General features: G+C 35.5%; 1 protein-coding gene across 3 annotated transcripts in view; it reads left to right on the top strand.

Annotated features, from left to right (window-relative positions):
- SEC23A (Sec23 homolog A, COPII coat complex component) overlaps window positions 1-13,548 on the top strand; it is a 57,602-nt gene extending 44,054 nt beyond the window's left edge. For all 3 annotated transcript variants that reach the window (XM_005876012.2, XM_014547550.1, XM_014547549.1), the window contains 5 exons: window positions 415-576; window positions 3,055-3,141; window positions 4,512-4,667; window positions 6,334-6,399; window positions 12,170-13,548. In XM_005876012.2, coding sequence (XP_005876074.1) covers window positions 415-576; window positions 3,055-3,141; window positions 4,512-4,667; window positions 6,334-6,399; window positions 12,170-12,259 — 561 coding nt within the window. In that variant the 3' untranslated portion in view covers window positions 12,260-13,548. The remainder of the gene's footprint in view (window positions 1-414; window positions 577-3,054; window positions 3,142-4,511; window positions 4,668-6,333; window positions 6,400-12,169) is intronic.
- The last annotated feature ends 359 nt before the right edge of the window (window positions 13,549-13,907 follow it).

The following is a 13,907-nucleotide window of genomic DNA, read 5'->3' as shown; positions in this document are numbered from 1 at the left end:
AAAAAGCAGAAAATCTGTTAATCTATTTTTAAGTTCTCTTAGAGTATTTGGTGGTGTTAATGAATAATAATAAAAAAGCGCAGAGATGTGGTTAGAGAAATGAGGGATAAAAACAAAGAATGTTGATGTGCACCACCTGGCATCAGCCTCTGAAAAACTTAAATCTGAGCTAGGGATTTTTGTCTCTAATTTTGTTTTTCTTTTGAGTCACCCCTTTTACTTTAATCTTTTAATTGTTGAATTACATTTTCAAGTAACTGGTAATTATCATAAATAAGATTCTTAGAAATATAATTTTCAATGCTATTTCTTTTATTGTAGTTTTAGTAGTTGTAATCAAATGCTTTTTGTAATAGTAGACTCCTATTGCAATATTAAAATCATTAAAAAGCTGTCACATGTTTTATCTTGTAGTTTATGTTTCACTTAAGAAGGTCTCCTTTCTTGCAAGTTTTTAACAACAGCCCTGATGAGAGTTCATACTATCGTCACCATTTTATGCGTCAAGACTTGACCCAGTCTCTAATCATGATTCAACCTATTCTGTATGCATATTCTTTTAGTGGACCACCAGAGGTAAGAGGGGCATAAAAAATTGTTTTTGTTACGGTGATGTGGGCCATTAGAAAGTGAGAAACAACAAACTTTTTCTTTCTTTCTTTTTTTTTAATATGAAAGATTTTATTTATTTATTTATTTATTTTAAAAATATGTATATTATTGATTTCAGAGAGGAAGGGAGAAGAAGAGAGAGATAGAAACATCAATGATGAGAGGGAATCATTGATTGGCTGCCTTCTGCACGTTGGACCGAGCCCGCATTCCAGGCATGTGCCCTTGACTGGAATCGAACCTGGGACCTTTCGGTCTGCAGGCCGACACTCTATCCACTGAGCCAAACCAGCAAGGGCAACAAACTTTTTCTTGAAATGCAGTACTAAATATAAGAATTTAATTCAAGAATAATTATCTTAAGTTATTAATTAATTTATTTAAAATATTTATGAGTGCTTACCATGTGCTAGACTCCATGCTAGGTCATACTAGGAAATCATTAAACAAATAATGAGACAGTGAGATAGAAGAGACTTTTAAGATAGTTTTGTCCAGTCATTTGGTTGATCAAATCCTCAGGGCTTATGATTCTTATATTTTTAACAATGTCTAGTGGTGATTATGATTCTAGAATCTGTAGTTTATTCCAGAGTTTAGTGTCTGAATAAAACCTCTTGATTTAATATCTCATTTTCCTCTAGTCTTTTTTGAATATAAGCTACAGTTGATTATATAGTCATGTACTTAGAAAAGGGATAAAGTCATCCATTTAGTTTCCTTAACAAACTGTCCCACTTATTTTAACTTATCAAGTAAACAGTTTTTTCATCTTGTAGTTAAAATTGTCTATTTTGTCAGGTAAGTGTATGTTATGACCATATTTGAAAATAATACTTTAGGAAAGGTCAGTATAAAGAGAATACTAATAATACTGATTGATTAATGATCCCTCATGAGGCCTTTATTTACTATTTTGTAAAAAAAAAAAAGTGGATAAAATGTTTTATTTTGTTACAATAATTGTTTTAGTATTTATCTCATAGTTTCTACTTTTTTATGAAAATATATATTTTTAACATGTTTACCTAACTATGTATTTGCTTTTGTAGTTCTTTGAATCAAGAAAGAAAGTTTAGAAATAACTTAAAAATTTCAGAGTAACATATGTAAATTGTAGACATCTGGAAAAAGTAGAATAGTGTTTAGAAGAAAATTGGAATCCTATCATCTCTAGTACCTGCTTCTCTCAAGTTCCAGCCTTTCCATTTAGTCCATGAGTCCTATTAGCTTCATTTTCTTAGGCTTTGCTTTTGAGTTATCCTCTTTTCTTTCCTGCATTATCATCATTTTCTCTCCATATGGATTATTCTTATTAACATATAAACCTTAAAAGCACTCATAGTTGTCAACCAATGTCATTCCAATAAATTTAATTAAAAATATGTTTTCATTGATTTCAGAGAGGAAGGGAAAGAGAGAGGGGGGGGGAGAGAGAGAGATGGAAACATTAATGATGAGAGAGAATCATTGATTAGCTGCCTTCTACACATCCTTCCTCCCTCCCACCCCCCCTTGGGGATCAAGCCAGCAACCCAGGTGGGAGTGGAAGTGTGACCTCTTGGTTTATAGGTTGAGGCTCAACCACTGACCCATGCCGGCTAGGCATAAATTTAATTTTTTTAAAAAGGCATTCATGTTAAAACAAACAAAAAACCATGACTTGACATTTTTTTCTAATTGACACCCCATCTCTCTGGTTCTGGTCACAGCCAAATTCACAATCTACTTGTTGTCTATACTTTCTCACCTCATATTCTCTTTTCAACCTGTATCAGTCAGACTCTTATCCCTAACATCATACTGAAACAACTCATAACATTACCCTACATCTTGCCAGAACTCTCAACAGTATTCTCCTAGTGAGGACTCCATGCAAACCTTTTGCTCTAGGCTTCTCTGACACCTATAGTACCTTCCAGGTTTCCTCCTACTCACGCCTGTTCCTTCTCAGGTTCCTTTTGTTGTTGGCTTCTCCCTTTCAGACCTCTAAGTTATGCTCCAGGAATCTGACTTCTTCTCTGTCTTTCCTCTCTCTATGTGATGCAGTCTAATCTCATAGGTCTAATTACCATCTTCATGCATGTGATACCTAAATTTATGTCATTAGCTCAGGCCACTTCCTTTCATTTCATAACCCCTACTTCCAGTCTGCTCCAAATTTGCTCTATCCCAAGCTTTTCCCCTCTTACTCAATGGTTCCACCATCAAGCTTGAGTCATCCTTGATTTCTTTTTTATTCATTTCTCAATTGTTAACCTCAGCTTAGAGATTTCTGAGAAAATAAAGTTAAAATATGCCATGAGAATTCATAATAGCCAAAGGTTTTAAGTAATATGATACAAATTTAAAACTTAAAAAATTTAAATTGATCCTGGAAAGCTCTTGTGTGTCTTTAATTTATTTTTCCTTCTTCCTCCTTTCTCATTTTGTTCACGTTAGCCGGTTCTTCTTGATAGCAGCAGCATTCTTGCAGATCGTATTCTTCTGATGGACACATTCTTCCAGATTTTGATTTATCATGGTGAGGTAAGATCCCATAGCATTTAAAGCTGTGTCACTATGTACCTCATGTTTTACACTATGATAAACTTTTATTTCCATTTCTATAAAATATGTATAAAATGTGGTCCTTCCTACTTCATTTGCAATTGACTCACCTGTGATAATTTTATCTTTTGTCCACACATGATTAGACAAATAGATTTATAAAAAGCATAGTGTTGTGAAAATAAGAACATTGATATATATATATAGGCAGATCATATTTTTGGGTTTTACCAAAAGGCATTAAGAGGGGAAGAATCAGCCTTTGTCAGTGGGCAGACTTTCTTTTTTATTATTTCATGTAATCATTTAAAATGTTCCTTTTTTAAAAAATATTTTTAATTTTTATTTTTTTAATTCATTTTTATTGATTTCAGAGAGGAAGGGAGAGGGAGAGAGAGATAGAAACATCAATGATGAAGAGAATCCTTGATCTGCTGCTTCCTGCGAGCTCCCTACTGGGGATCAAGCCTGCAACCCAGGCATGTGCCCTTGACTGGAATCGAACCTGGGACCTTTTGGTCTGCAGGCCGACACTCTATCCACTGAGCCAAATTGGCCAGGGCACAAACAGTTCTTAGTGCCTGCCTCCTGTCACTGGTTGGTCTAACAGTTCACTGAGCGACATTATTATTTATAATGTTCTTTACTTTTTAAGAATAATGCCTGTAACGTGATAGAGCTAGGTTTTTGCATATTTCTTTGTGTGTTTTATTTATAATGTTTGTGTCTTCAAATTGCTCGTTAATGTGCTTAAAGAAAAAAATCATAAATGCAGATGATATAAAACTATAGAGTATGTTGACTGATTCAGTTAACTTAGAAGCCAAGCCAGGTTTAAATTTTTGGATGATTTAATTTGGAGCCATTTACTTTAATAAAAGAATTGATTGAAATACTCTTCTACAGGTATATTATCTTGATAATAGTATTGCTATTATTATTAAAGTTTTTATGTTTACTTATCTTGCCAGAATGTAACTCCATTGGTAAAGACTTCATAATAGTAGGTAATTTAGAAGTCTCTGGGAAATCTTCTGTAATAAAAACTTCCCTCATTTATCATAAGCTTAGGTAGATAGCTTTTAGTAACATTAATTTGATAAGTATATTGTTTAGTAACATTAATTTGATAAGTGTATTATTTTAAAGGAGAAGAAATATCCTAATTGGGTATCTATTTACTCAAGAACACTGAAATTCATATTCTTAACTTTAAAAATTGAGATAAATGGAATAATCTATAATTTTCTTATTATCTGAAGATTATTTCTGTTGGAAAAAATGTCTTTAAAATTTTTGGATACACAAGAACTTAAAAGTAATAATTCCATTAATTGTTTTAAAATAAGACCATAGCCCAGTGGCGCAAGTCAGGATACCAGGACATGCCAGAATATGAAAATTTCCGCCACCTTCTGCAAGCCCCAGTGGATGACGCCCAGGAGATTCTTCACTCCAGATTTCCAATGCCGAGATACATCGACACTGAACATGGAGGCAGCCAGGTAAGTACTGTTACTCTGTTTGTGTGTTTGTTTGTTGCTGCTTTTGTAATGAGTTGTTCCTATTTGCCTTCTGACTTTAATTTGAATAGACTGCTCTCCCAGGCAAATAGGAAGGAGATGGCAGGAGAAGGTATTTAGGAGTATGTATAGTTACTTTTTGCCATAGTTTTGAGAGCAGAGCTATACGATTATTGACTAGTGGACTAATGCTGGCAGTTTCTCCCATTCCTGCATACAGCCCAGCTCCAATAACAGGGCCAGGATAGTGTTATGGTGGTATGCCAGCTCCAGTTGAGCAAGAAGACATGGTGTGGGAAATAACTTAGTGTACTTTTCTTAAAGCTGTTATTTATTGATTAAGTCTGTGAATATGAAATTTGTGGACACATAGTTTTTTCTGTTTTCCTCATTCTATCATTCTAGTTTTCTAGAAAATGTCATGTAAAGGAAAGCATTATGGTATTAAAAAAGGTTTTGTGGTTTTTACAATTGCATGAGGATTAAATAAGATAACATGTACACATACACATGGCCCTTTTGATCCTTTCAGAAGTCTAGGCTAGGACCCCTTAACTTACATTATAAAATACATTTTACTGTACTTATTTCAGTTATAATAAATTAGTTATAACTTGTTTTAAAGTCTGTTTCATTTGCTTGTTAAAGGCAGGGATCATACTTTTTTTTTTTGCTGCATTCCTATGCCTAGTATAATAAAGTAGGTAGTAAATACCAATAACTGTTCTTCAGAAATAATAGCAATTATTATTAGCATTTTATATAATAGCTACTGTGTATTGAGAATTTGCAAAGCTAATAGTTAGAATTTTACACACCATCTCTCATTTGATCCTCCTAATAGTCCTTTTGTTATCTCTGTTATACAGATAATAAAATTGGGACTTAGGTTACTTGTGGCCAAGGCAACATAATAAATGTAGGAGTTGGGATTTGAATCCAGATGTTCTGACTGTAGAGGCAGTTGTCTTGTGTTAAACTGTTTACTTATGGAGTAGAAAAAAAGATTTTGTATGGTACTAAGTTTCAAAAAATGTGACAGCCTGTGATCTTCCAATATAAAATAATAATTTATGACTGGTCCTCTCATTGATGTTTCACCGTGGCATTGCTGTTTTCCTCTTTTATTCTGTTTTTTTCATGATGATAAGGCACATGGATAGATGGATAAAATGTTGGCTAGTTTGTCTCATAGAATAGCCTACAGTTTAAAAAAGTTTGAGAGTTATTGTTTAAATTAACAATATGTAAGTTTTCACAATTTTTATTTTTATTAATATTTCTTTTTATGATTTTTATTTTTATCATATTTTGGAATGTCAGACCTCTGATGATGTTTCAGACGAAGTGTTTAGTAAATTTCATACTGATCTTGTCATAATTGTTGCACACATAATTTTTATATGCTGAGTTTTAGACTCAGCAATTTATTATTTGCTATTAATGTTATGAATGTATGATTTGGAAAGAAGAGGGTACATTTATTATTTATTTGTAATGTATAGTGGCCTACATATTTCAAAATGGTCATTTTTTAAAAAGTTATATTTTAATAAAATTGATTTTAGATGGCATAATATATTTGTTCAACTTAATATTGACTAAACCTATTTTTGATGGATAATGTTATGTCTTCTTTGCTTTCAAGGCCCGTTTTCTGCTTTCAAAAGTCAACCCTTCACAGACTCATAATAATATGTATGCCTGGGGACAGGTAAGTATAAATAGCAGACCTTGGAAGTTATTTCTTTGTGTATTTATAGTTTTTTATTTTCGTGAGAACGACATTTCCCTATGTATTTGATAACAATTTCTGTTGGAAAAGTAATGAAAAAATAAGAGTAGAAAATAGAATTAGTATTTGGTGATACAATAGAAAATAAAAAAGTGATCATATCAAATAGATAGAACCCTTTCATATTCCAAATTTAGCACCACACCCTTGAGAAAAAAAGCAATAGAGTGTATAACATAAGATAGAAGTGATTTATTTATTTTAATTTTTTAATATATTTTTATTGATTTCAAAGAGGAAGGGAGAGGGAGTGAGAAAGAGAAACATCATTGATGAGAGAGAATCATTGATTGGCTGCCTCATGCACGCCCCACACTAGGGATGAGCCCTCAACCCGGGTATGTGCCCCAACCCGGAACCGAACCATGACCTCCTGGTTCATAGGTTGACGTACTAACACTGAGCCACACCAGCTGGGCAGAAGTGATGATTTAAACTTAATGCTAGGCCATGACCACAAAAGGTCACACACAGTAAGCCAGGAGAGGTCAGGGATTATAGCTGAGCAGGAGAGGCTGGAGGCCTGGAAATCATTATTAATATATTTTAATTTGGTAGAAGTTTAACCTCTTGGTACAGTATATCAAATTTATATAGTGTACAATAGGCAGGACTCGATATTTGTACTTGAGGGTACACAGCAGACATTGCTGCCTTTGAAGAGCTTATAATCTACTAGAGGCCTGGTGCACGAAATTTGTGCACTGGGGGCGGGGGTGGGGGGAGGGTCCCTCAGCCCAGCCTGTGCCCTCTCACAGCCTGGGAGCCCTGCGATCGATTGCCCCACAGAGGAAGGCCCTGCCCACCCACAGCAGCGCTGCCGGCCAGGTAGCCTGGGCCTTCCTCTGCGGGGCTATTGATCACGGGGCTCCACAATAGATCTTCCCAAAGAGATAGGCCCTGCCCACCCGGCTGGGGCTCCACAATGGATCGCCCCCACAGAGGGATGCCCCGCCCTCCCGCACAGCACCGCCACCACCTGCAGGAGAAGGGTGTGTGATCAGAAAAGGGGACATTTCCTTTTAGAATGGTTATTATTTCAATAGGTGGAAATTACCTAAGGAAGGGAATTCTAGGTAGAGGGTAGTATGGGCTAAGGTACAGAGTACATGTAGGGACAAATGGTAGGACATAAAAACTAGAAATGCATCGTACATCCAAATTGTGGAGGACCTTGAATGCCAGGCTGAGGAGAGAGGAGATGAGTCTTTGTTAAGCAATAAAATGCTATTAGAGGTTTTAGACAGAGGGGTGAATTTGAGTCTTAGATGATATAGTCGCATGATAAGATTTATTGGGAGCAGCTTGTAGCTTGAAACTATTATCTGCTGCCCTATCTGGTTTTTCTCAGTGGTTAGAGCATCAGCCCGCGGACTTCATGAAGGGTCTCTGGTTTGATTCCGGTCAAGGGCATGTACCTTGGTTGCAGGCTCAATCCCTAGTCGGATGGGGGTGCATGCGGGAGGCAACCAATCGATGTGTCTCTCTCACATTGATATTTCTCTCTCTGTCTTTCCTCCTCCCTTCCACTCTCTCTAAAAATCAATGGGAAAAAAATATTCTTGGGTGAGGATTAACAAAATAAACAAACAACAAAAAAGAAACTGTATCTACTGAAGGAATCCAGGTGAGAGGGAATGAAGGCAAGATGGTGAAAAGGAATTGGTTTGGGAGATAACTCCAAAGTAGACACCATGAGACTTGGTTAGAAGTTGCAGGAATGTAAAAATTATTCCAGGGCAGGACAGCTATACACAAAATCTGAATTCTGATTGGGTCCTGGATTAGAGGGAGAGATATGAGAGAAAGAACATAATTGGGATGATTTGTGAAATTTGAGTATAGAATATATGTCAGATACTAGTATGTGATCAGATTTCTTGAGTGTGATAATGGTGTCGTGGTTATGTAGGAGATTGTCCTTGGTCTTAAGAGATACTACATCCTTAAGGGTTTGGGGGTAAAATGCTATGATGTCTTCAACTTGTAGAAATAATTCAAGAAGAAGAAAACGAAAAGGAAAATTATATAGAAACATAAAGCAGATGTGGCAAAATATTAATCAGTGAATTTATAGAGTATGTGGCTGTTCATTGTACTTTTTAAAAAAACTTTTCTGAATTTTTAGAAAATAAATAGCTGAGGGAAAACAAAGTAATTTGGGGTTTTGGCCTAGGTAACTAGGAGAACATGTGTCAGTGAGTGGGAGAGCAGAAGAACTTCCAATTTTAGACACATTGGGTTTGAGGTACCATTTAGATGTCCATATTAAGCCTGCTGTTGGAAATTTGGGTTTGGTGATCAGGGCAAGAATGTGAAAGTTGATTGTGGAAACGTGATACTTAAAGTCATTACAGTGGATGCTTGTCCAAGGAGAGAGTAAAGAGGCAAATGAGGCTTGAGATAAAACCTTGAGGAAGTATGAGTGGCAGGAATATTTTATAAATAATCAAAAAGGTGAACAGAAAATGAAAAGAATACCATGTTATAATAGGTGAGGGAGGACTTTATAAAAGGAAGAAGACAGGGTAACACACACTGAGATGCTGCAGACATTTAAAGGAGGGTAAAGACTGAAAGAAGGCAGATGGACTTGGTGATGAGAAGGTCATTTGTCGGCTTTGATAAGCAGGTTTAATATAGTGATTGAGTAGAAGTTTGTAAGGAATTAGTGGGTGGTAAAGAAATGGAGGTTGTAAATAAAAATGATTTTTTTCTAAAAATACCCTGAGTTTAAATAGTAGGATAGAAAGGATGATGATTAGAATTAGGGCACAGAAGTTATTTGTAGACCAAGTTAAAGAAGCTAATATTGGGGACACACAAAAGAACAGCTTATAGATGTTTAAGATCCTCAAAAGGAGACAGTGTGATCACCAGCACTACATACATGGGAGTGAAGTATTGGTAAGGAGGCAGGACATTTATTTCTCCATAAGCAAAGGGTGAGAAGGCTGAAGATAGAGTTTGAGGAGGAGAGAAAGCTCACGTTGGATAATGGCCTGTTTCTTTTCAGTAATAGAAAATTACTAAGAGCGAGAAATGCTGGAGTTAAAGCTAGAAAATAAAAAAAGATTAAAAATAACTACAAGAAGTATAGGAGATCAGCAGATGGTGAATAAGAGGCTTTTACAGCAGTGGTGAGGGCCCTTTTTATATACTAACAATTTCTAGAGCATGCTTCCATAATGCTCATCAACTATGCTTTGTAGTTCAGGCATTGCATGAAAGATGAAAGACTTTGGGTATAATTTGGAACTGGAGATAAGAAAGATGGACACATTAAAGAATAATTTAGAGCAAAGGTAAACAACTGCCTGTTATGTTTTGGTTACTATGCTGAGCTTTTTATGCGCTCCTATTTAATTATTAAAACACTTCTGTGAGGTGGGTACTATTAACCCTATTTTTTAGAAAAGGAAATTGAAGCTTTCCAAGATCACATAGTTAAATTGTGGCAGGGTCCAGATTTGAATCTAGGACAGTCTGACTCTAGAATCTGAATTTTTAAAATATATATTTCTTTATTGATTTCAGAGAGGAAGGGACAGGGAGAGAGAGATAGAAACATTAATGATGAGAGAGAATCATTGGCCGCCTCCTCCACGCCCCCTACTGGGGATTGAGCCCACAACCGGGGCATGTGCCCTTGGCCGGAATCGAAGCTGAGACCCTTCAGTCTGCAGGCTGACGCCCTATCCACTGAGCCAAACTGGCTAGGGCTAGAATCTGAATTTTTAATCCCTAAGCTAAATTGTTGACTGCAATTTATGTATTAACTTGGTAGCCAGGCATTTTACTAAAAAATATGGAATCTAATACCTTAGTTTTCTTTTTGCCAGAAATCAAGTACCCAGTATCTATGAGTGGCCTGAAGAGGGCACCACTGCAACACTGCTTCTGTGACAAGATGCTGAGGCCTTGCTGTAGTGCTTCTTATGCTAAATCACATAAAGCTTGGCCTTTCTGCCTAATCTTGGATGTATTTTAAAGAGAAAAAGGGTGCACTTGAAAGATTGAGATCAACCTGCTTCAAATTTTTGATAAGATTTAGTTGAACATTTATATTTATAATTTCAAATAAGATCTTCTAGAATATAATTTTTTGTCTTGACTAGGAAAAATAGGTCAGAGTTTGAGTGAATTGAGGTGGGGGAAAATATGTATAAAATGAAAAAAAATCAAATCCTATATAATAAAAGGCTAATATGCAAATTGACCGAATGGTGGAATGACCAGTTGCTATGACGTGCACTGACCATTGGGGGCAGACGCTCAATGCAGGAGCTGCCCCCTGGTGGTCAGTGTGCTCCCACAGGGGGAGCGCCGCTCAGCCAGAAGCTGGGCTCACGGCTGGCAAGCACAGTGGCAGTGGCGGGAGCCTCTCCTGCCTCCGTGGCAGCGCTAAGGGTGTCCGACTACCGGCTAAAAATTAATATAGAAAATCTTTTTCTTGCAGTAATAAAAATTCATTATTAATGTGTTTGGTTGCCAGGGTCATTCTGTCAATATCATTTTCATTAAAATAGAAATTAGGAATGTTCCCTAACTCTTGTGAATTACTTATAATCTACAAAATAAATTAAAATGACTTGGACACTTGTAAGCATAGTTTATTTAAAAATGTTTGCTTCCTTACAGCTGGCATTTCTGTTAAAATACATACAATTTTAATAAACAGGCAGCAATAAGGAGACTTATTCTTTAAACGAGATAAAAGCACCAGTTCATTAAAAAAAATTAACACTCTTTTAACTTGGATATGGAGCTATTTTTAACACCAGTAGAATGGAATATGGAGCTATTGTAACACCAGATATGATGCTGACCACTTGGAGTCAATTCAGACCCCACAAGTTAAAGGATATGGTCCATACCAGACTGCCTGCACTTTAGATGCCAGCTGCAAGTAGGATCCCAGGCTACCCACACTTTCAACCAACTAGCTAAGTGTGTGTTTAGAGGTGGTTTCCATAACTCCCCTCAGGTTCAATAATTTGATAGAACAACTCATAGAACCTAGGAAAGTACCTTATTTATGATTATAGCTTTATTATAAAGATTACAAACGAGGACCAGCTAAATGAAGAGACAGAGTAAGGTCTGGAAGGGTCCCAGATACAGAGGTCTGCCACTTCTCCATGGAATCCTGTGGGACTTCCTCCCAGCACATTGTTGGGTTTGTCAGACAGGAAACTCCGCTGAGCTTTGGTATCCAGAGGTTTTTTTTGGGTGCTTCCTTTCCATAGGTGTGATTGATTGAATCATTGGTGTCTCATTGAACCGAATCTTCAACTCTCCGCAAGCCCCAGTTTTCCCATTCCTTCCCCTCCTTCCCCCTCCTTGGAGGTCTGCCTGTCTTAAAGCCCCAACACTCCAATCACGTGGTTGATCTTTCTAATGACTGGCCTCCATCCTGAGTCTTCTCATCTCATAGCATAAACTCAGGTGTGATCTGAGGGGTTCATGAAGAACAAAGACACTGCTGTTCGGAAATTCCAAAAATACAGAATCCCCTCTCAGGAACCCAGGGACAAAGGCCAGTCACATTCTTTATTACACAGCAGGAAAAGAGGCATTATTGTGCTTAAAATGATTTACTTGTTTGTTTAAAACATTTGCTTATACACTGCTTATAGATTTGATGGTATCACACTATTTAAATCATAGCAAATATCTTTTTTTCTAGGAGTCTGGAGCACCTATTCTCACAGATGATGTTAGTTTACAAGTGTTCATGGATCATTTGAAGAAACTTGCCGTGTCAAGTGCTGCTTGAAGTGCTGAACATGTTAAAGACATTTAAGAAGATGAAATAATATTTCAGTTTTTTTTCTTTTCAATTAATCTGTGGAAATCAACAGATATCTCTACACGCTTTGTATTAGTATTGTTTGAAACAACATACGCTAAAATGTTCACGTTTGTAGATTAAGCTGGAATATAAGAGCAATACGAACAAACTGACTTTGCTTGCCACAGTATTATAACTGATTTTGGAATATTGAGGTCTTTATAACTTAATTATGTTAAAGAGTACGAATAGAGAATAGACATAACTCATTTGTATATTGCAGACCAAGTGGCACTGAATGTTTATACTGACTTTTGAAAACTTGTTTCTTAATTTTAGCTAGAAAGTAAACAAAATCATCAACAGTAATAAATGTGGACATTTTTGCCTGTTCATTGAATATTTTTCTGTGATTTTCATCACTTATGTATACAGTATTTCTGTACTTAATCTGTTAAGGCAAATTATTTTTATGATGATTTGTTTAGAAATTATTTGACTATATATGATAATTTTCATGAAGATAATTTGATGTTTTTGGTCATTTGGAAAAATAGTTTAGAGATGAAAAATTTTTTTGGTAACAATCCCCAGTCTAACAATAAATATGAAATTCCTACACATACCCAACTTATGTGATTAAACATGGTTTTTTTTAAAGGGAGATAGAAAATAAACCATTTTGTGAGAGTACATTTTAGAAAGCCTTTGCACTAAGAAATGACTTGTAATTATTAAAACAATTTTGGTTTTCTCTGCATGGCTATGTTTTTTCCCTTTGTGTTTCTGAGGTAAATTTTACACTAAATCCTTCAGTACTTTAACACTATTTTGGAAGTTTACACAGTACTTTTTGTTTCTGCTTCCATTTTGTGAAATTTATTAAGTTGTAGTTCTTATTGAAACAGTATTATATAATATTTTGTTGAATTATCTCATGTGATGTTCAGTTCTATTTGATTTATTCATTAGTATCATTCACCTTTATCTTTTGAAGTTTACTTGTAGCAAATGTTTACATTGCTAAAGTCAGATATATTTAACAATGAAACCTACATCAAGTACTACAAAAATCAGGTGGTGCTATGATACATGCTTAGGACAGTTTTGATGTTTGTGCTTGCATGGACACAATTATATGATGGTAAAAGAGACAGAAACTTTAAAAAATTGTTTATATGTTATACTTAATTAAATTAAGTTAATCTGTTCTATTTTATTTGAATTGAATTGTGCTAGGCATAAATACCAATAAAATATACTTTTTCTCTGTTTTCCTGCTTATTTGAAATCTAGTAAAGATTGAGTTGTCTAATGTAAAAGAGCATTTAAAATCTGCTATTAATTAGTAGATGAAAGTCATTCACTTTTTCAAATGACAGCTTTATCAAGATGTAATTCACACACTATACAACTTACCCATTTAAAGTGTACAGTTCAATGGGTTTGAGAATATTCAGACTTGTGTTACCATCACCACAATCAATTTTAGAGCATTTTCATCACTCCCCAAATAGTTATTCGCTTTTGCTATAAGGAATTGTGTTTTGAAGTTAACATGTTTTGAATTGAGGAAAGACTCTGTGATGATAATAGATATTTAATTTGCCTGGCCCCTTAACTATGTGTTTTA

The sequence above is a fragment of the Myotis brandtii genome, unplaced genomic scaffold (assembly GCF_000412655.1).
Source record: "Myotis brandtii unplaced genomic scaffold, ASM41265v1 scaffold479, whole genome shotgun sequence".
In the NCBI taxonomy this organism is placed as follows: domain Eukaryota; kingdom Metazoa; phylum Chordata; class Mammalia; order Chiroptera; family Vespertilionidae; genus Myotis; species Myotis brandtii.
The sequence above is the reverse complement of the archived record's forward strand: the minus strand, read 5'-3'. Positions and strand labels throughout refer to the sequence as shown.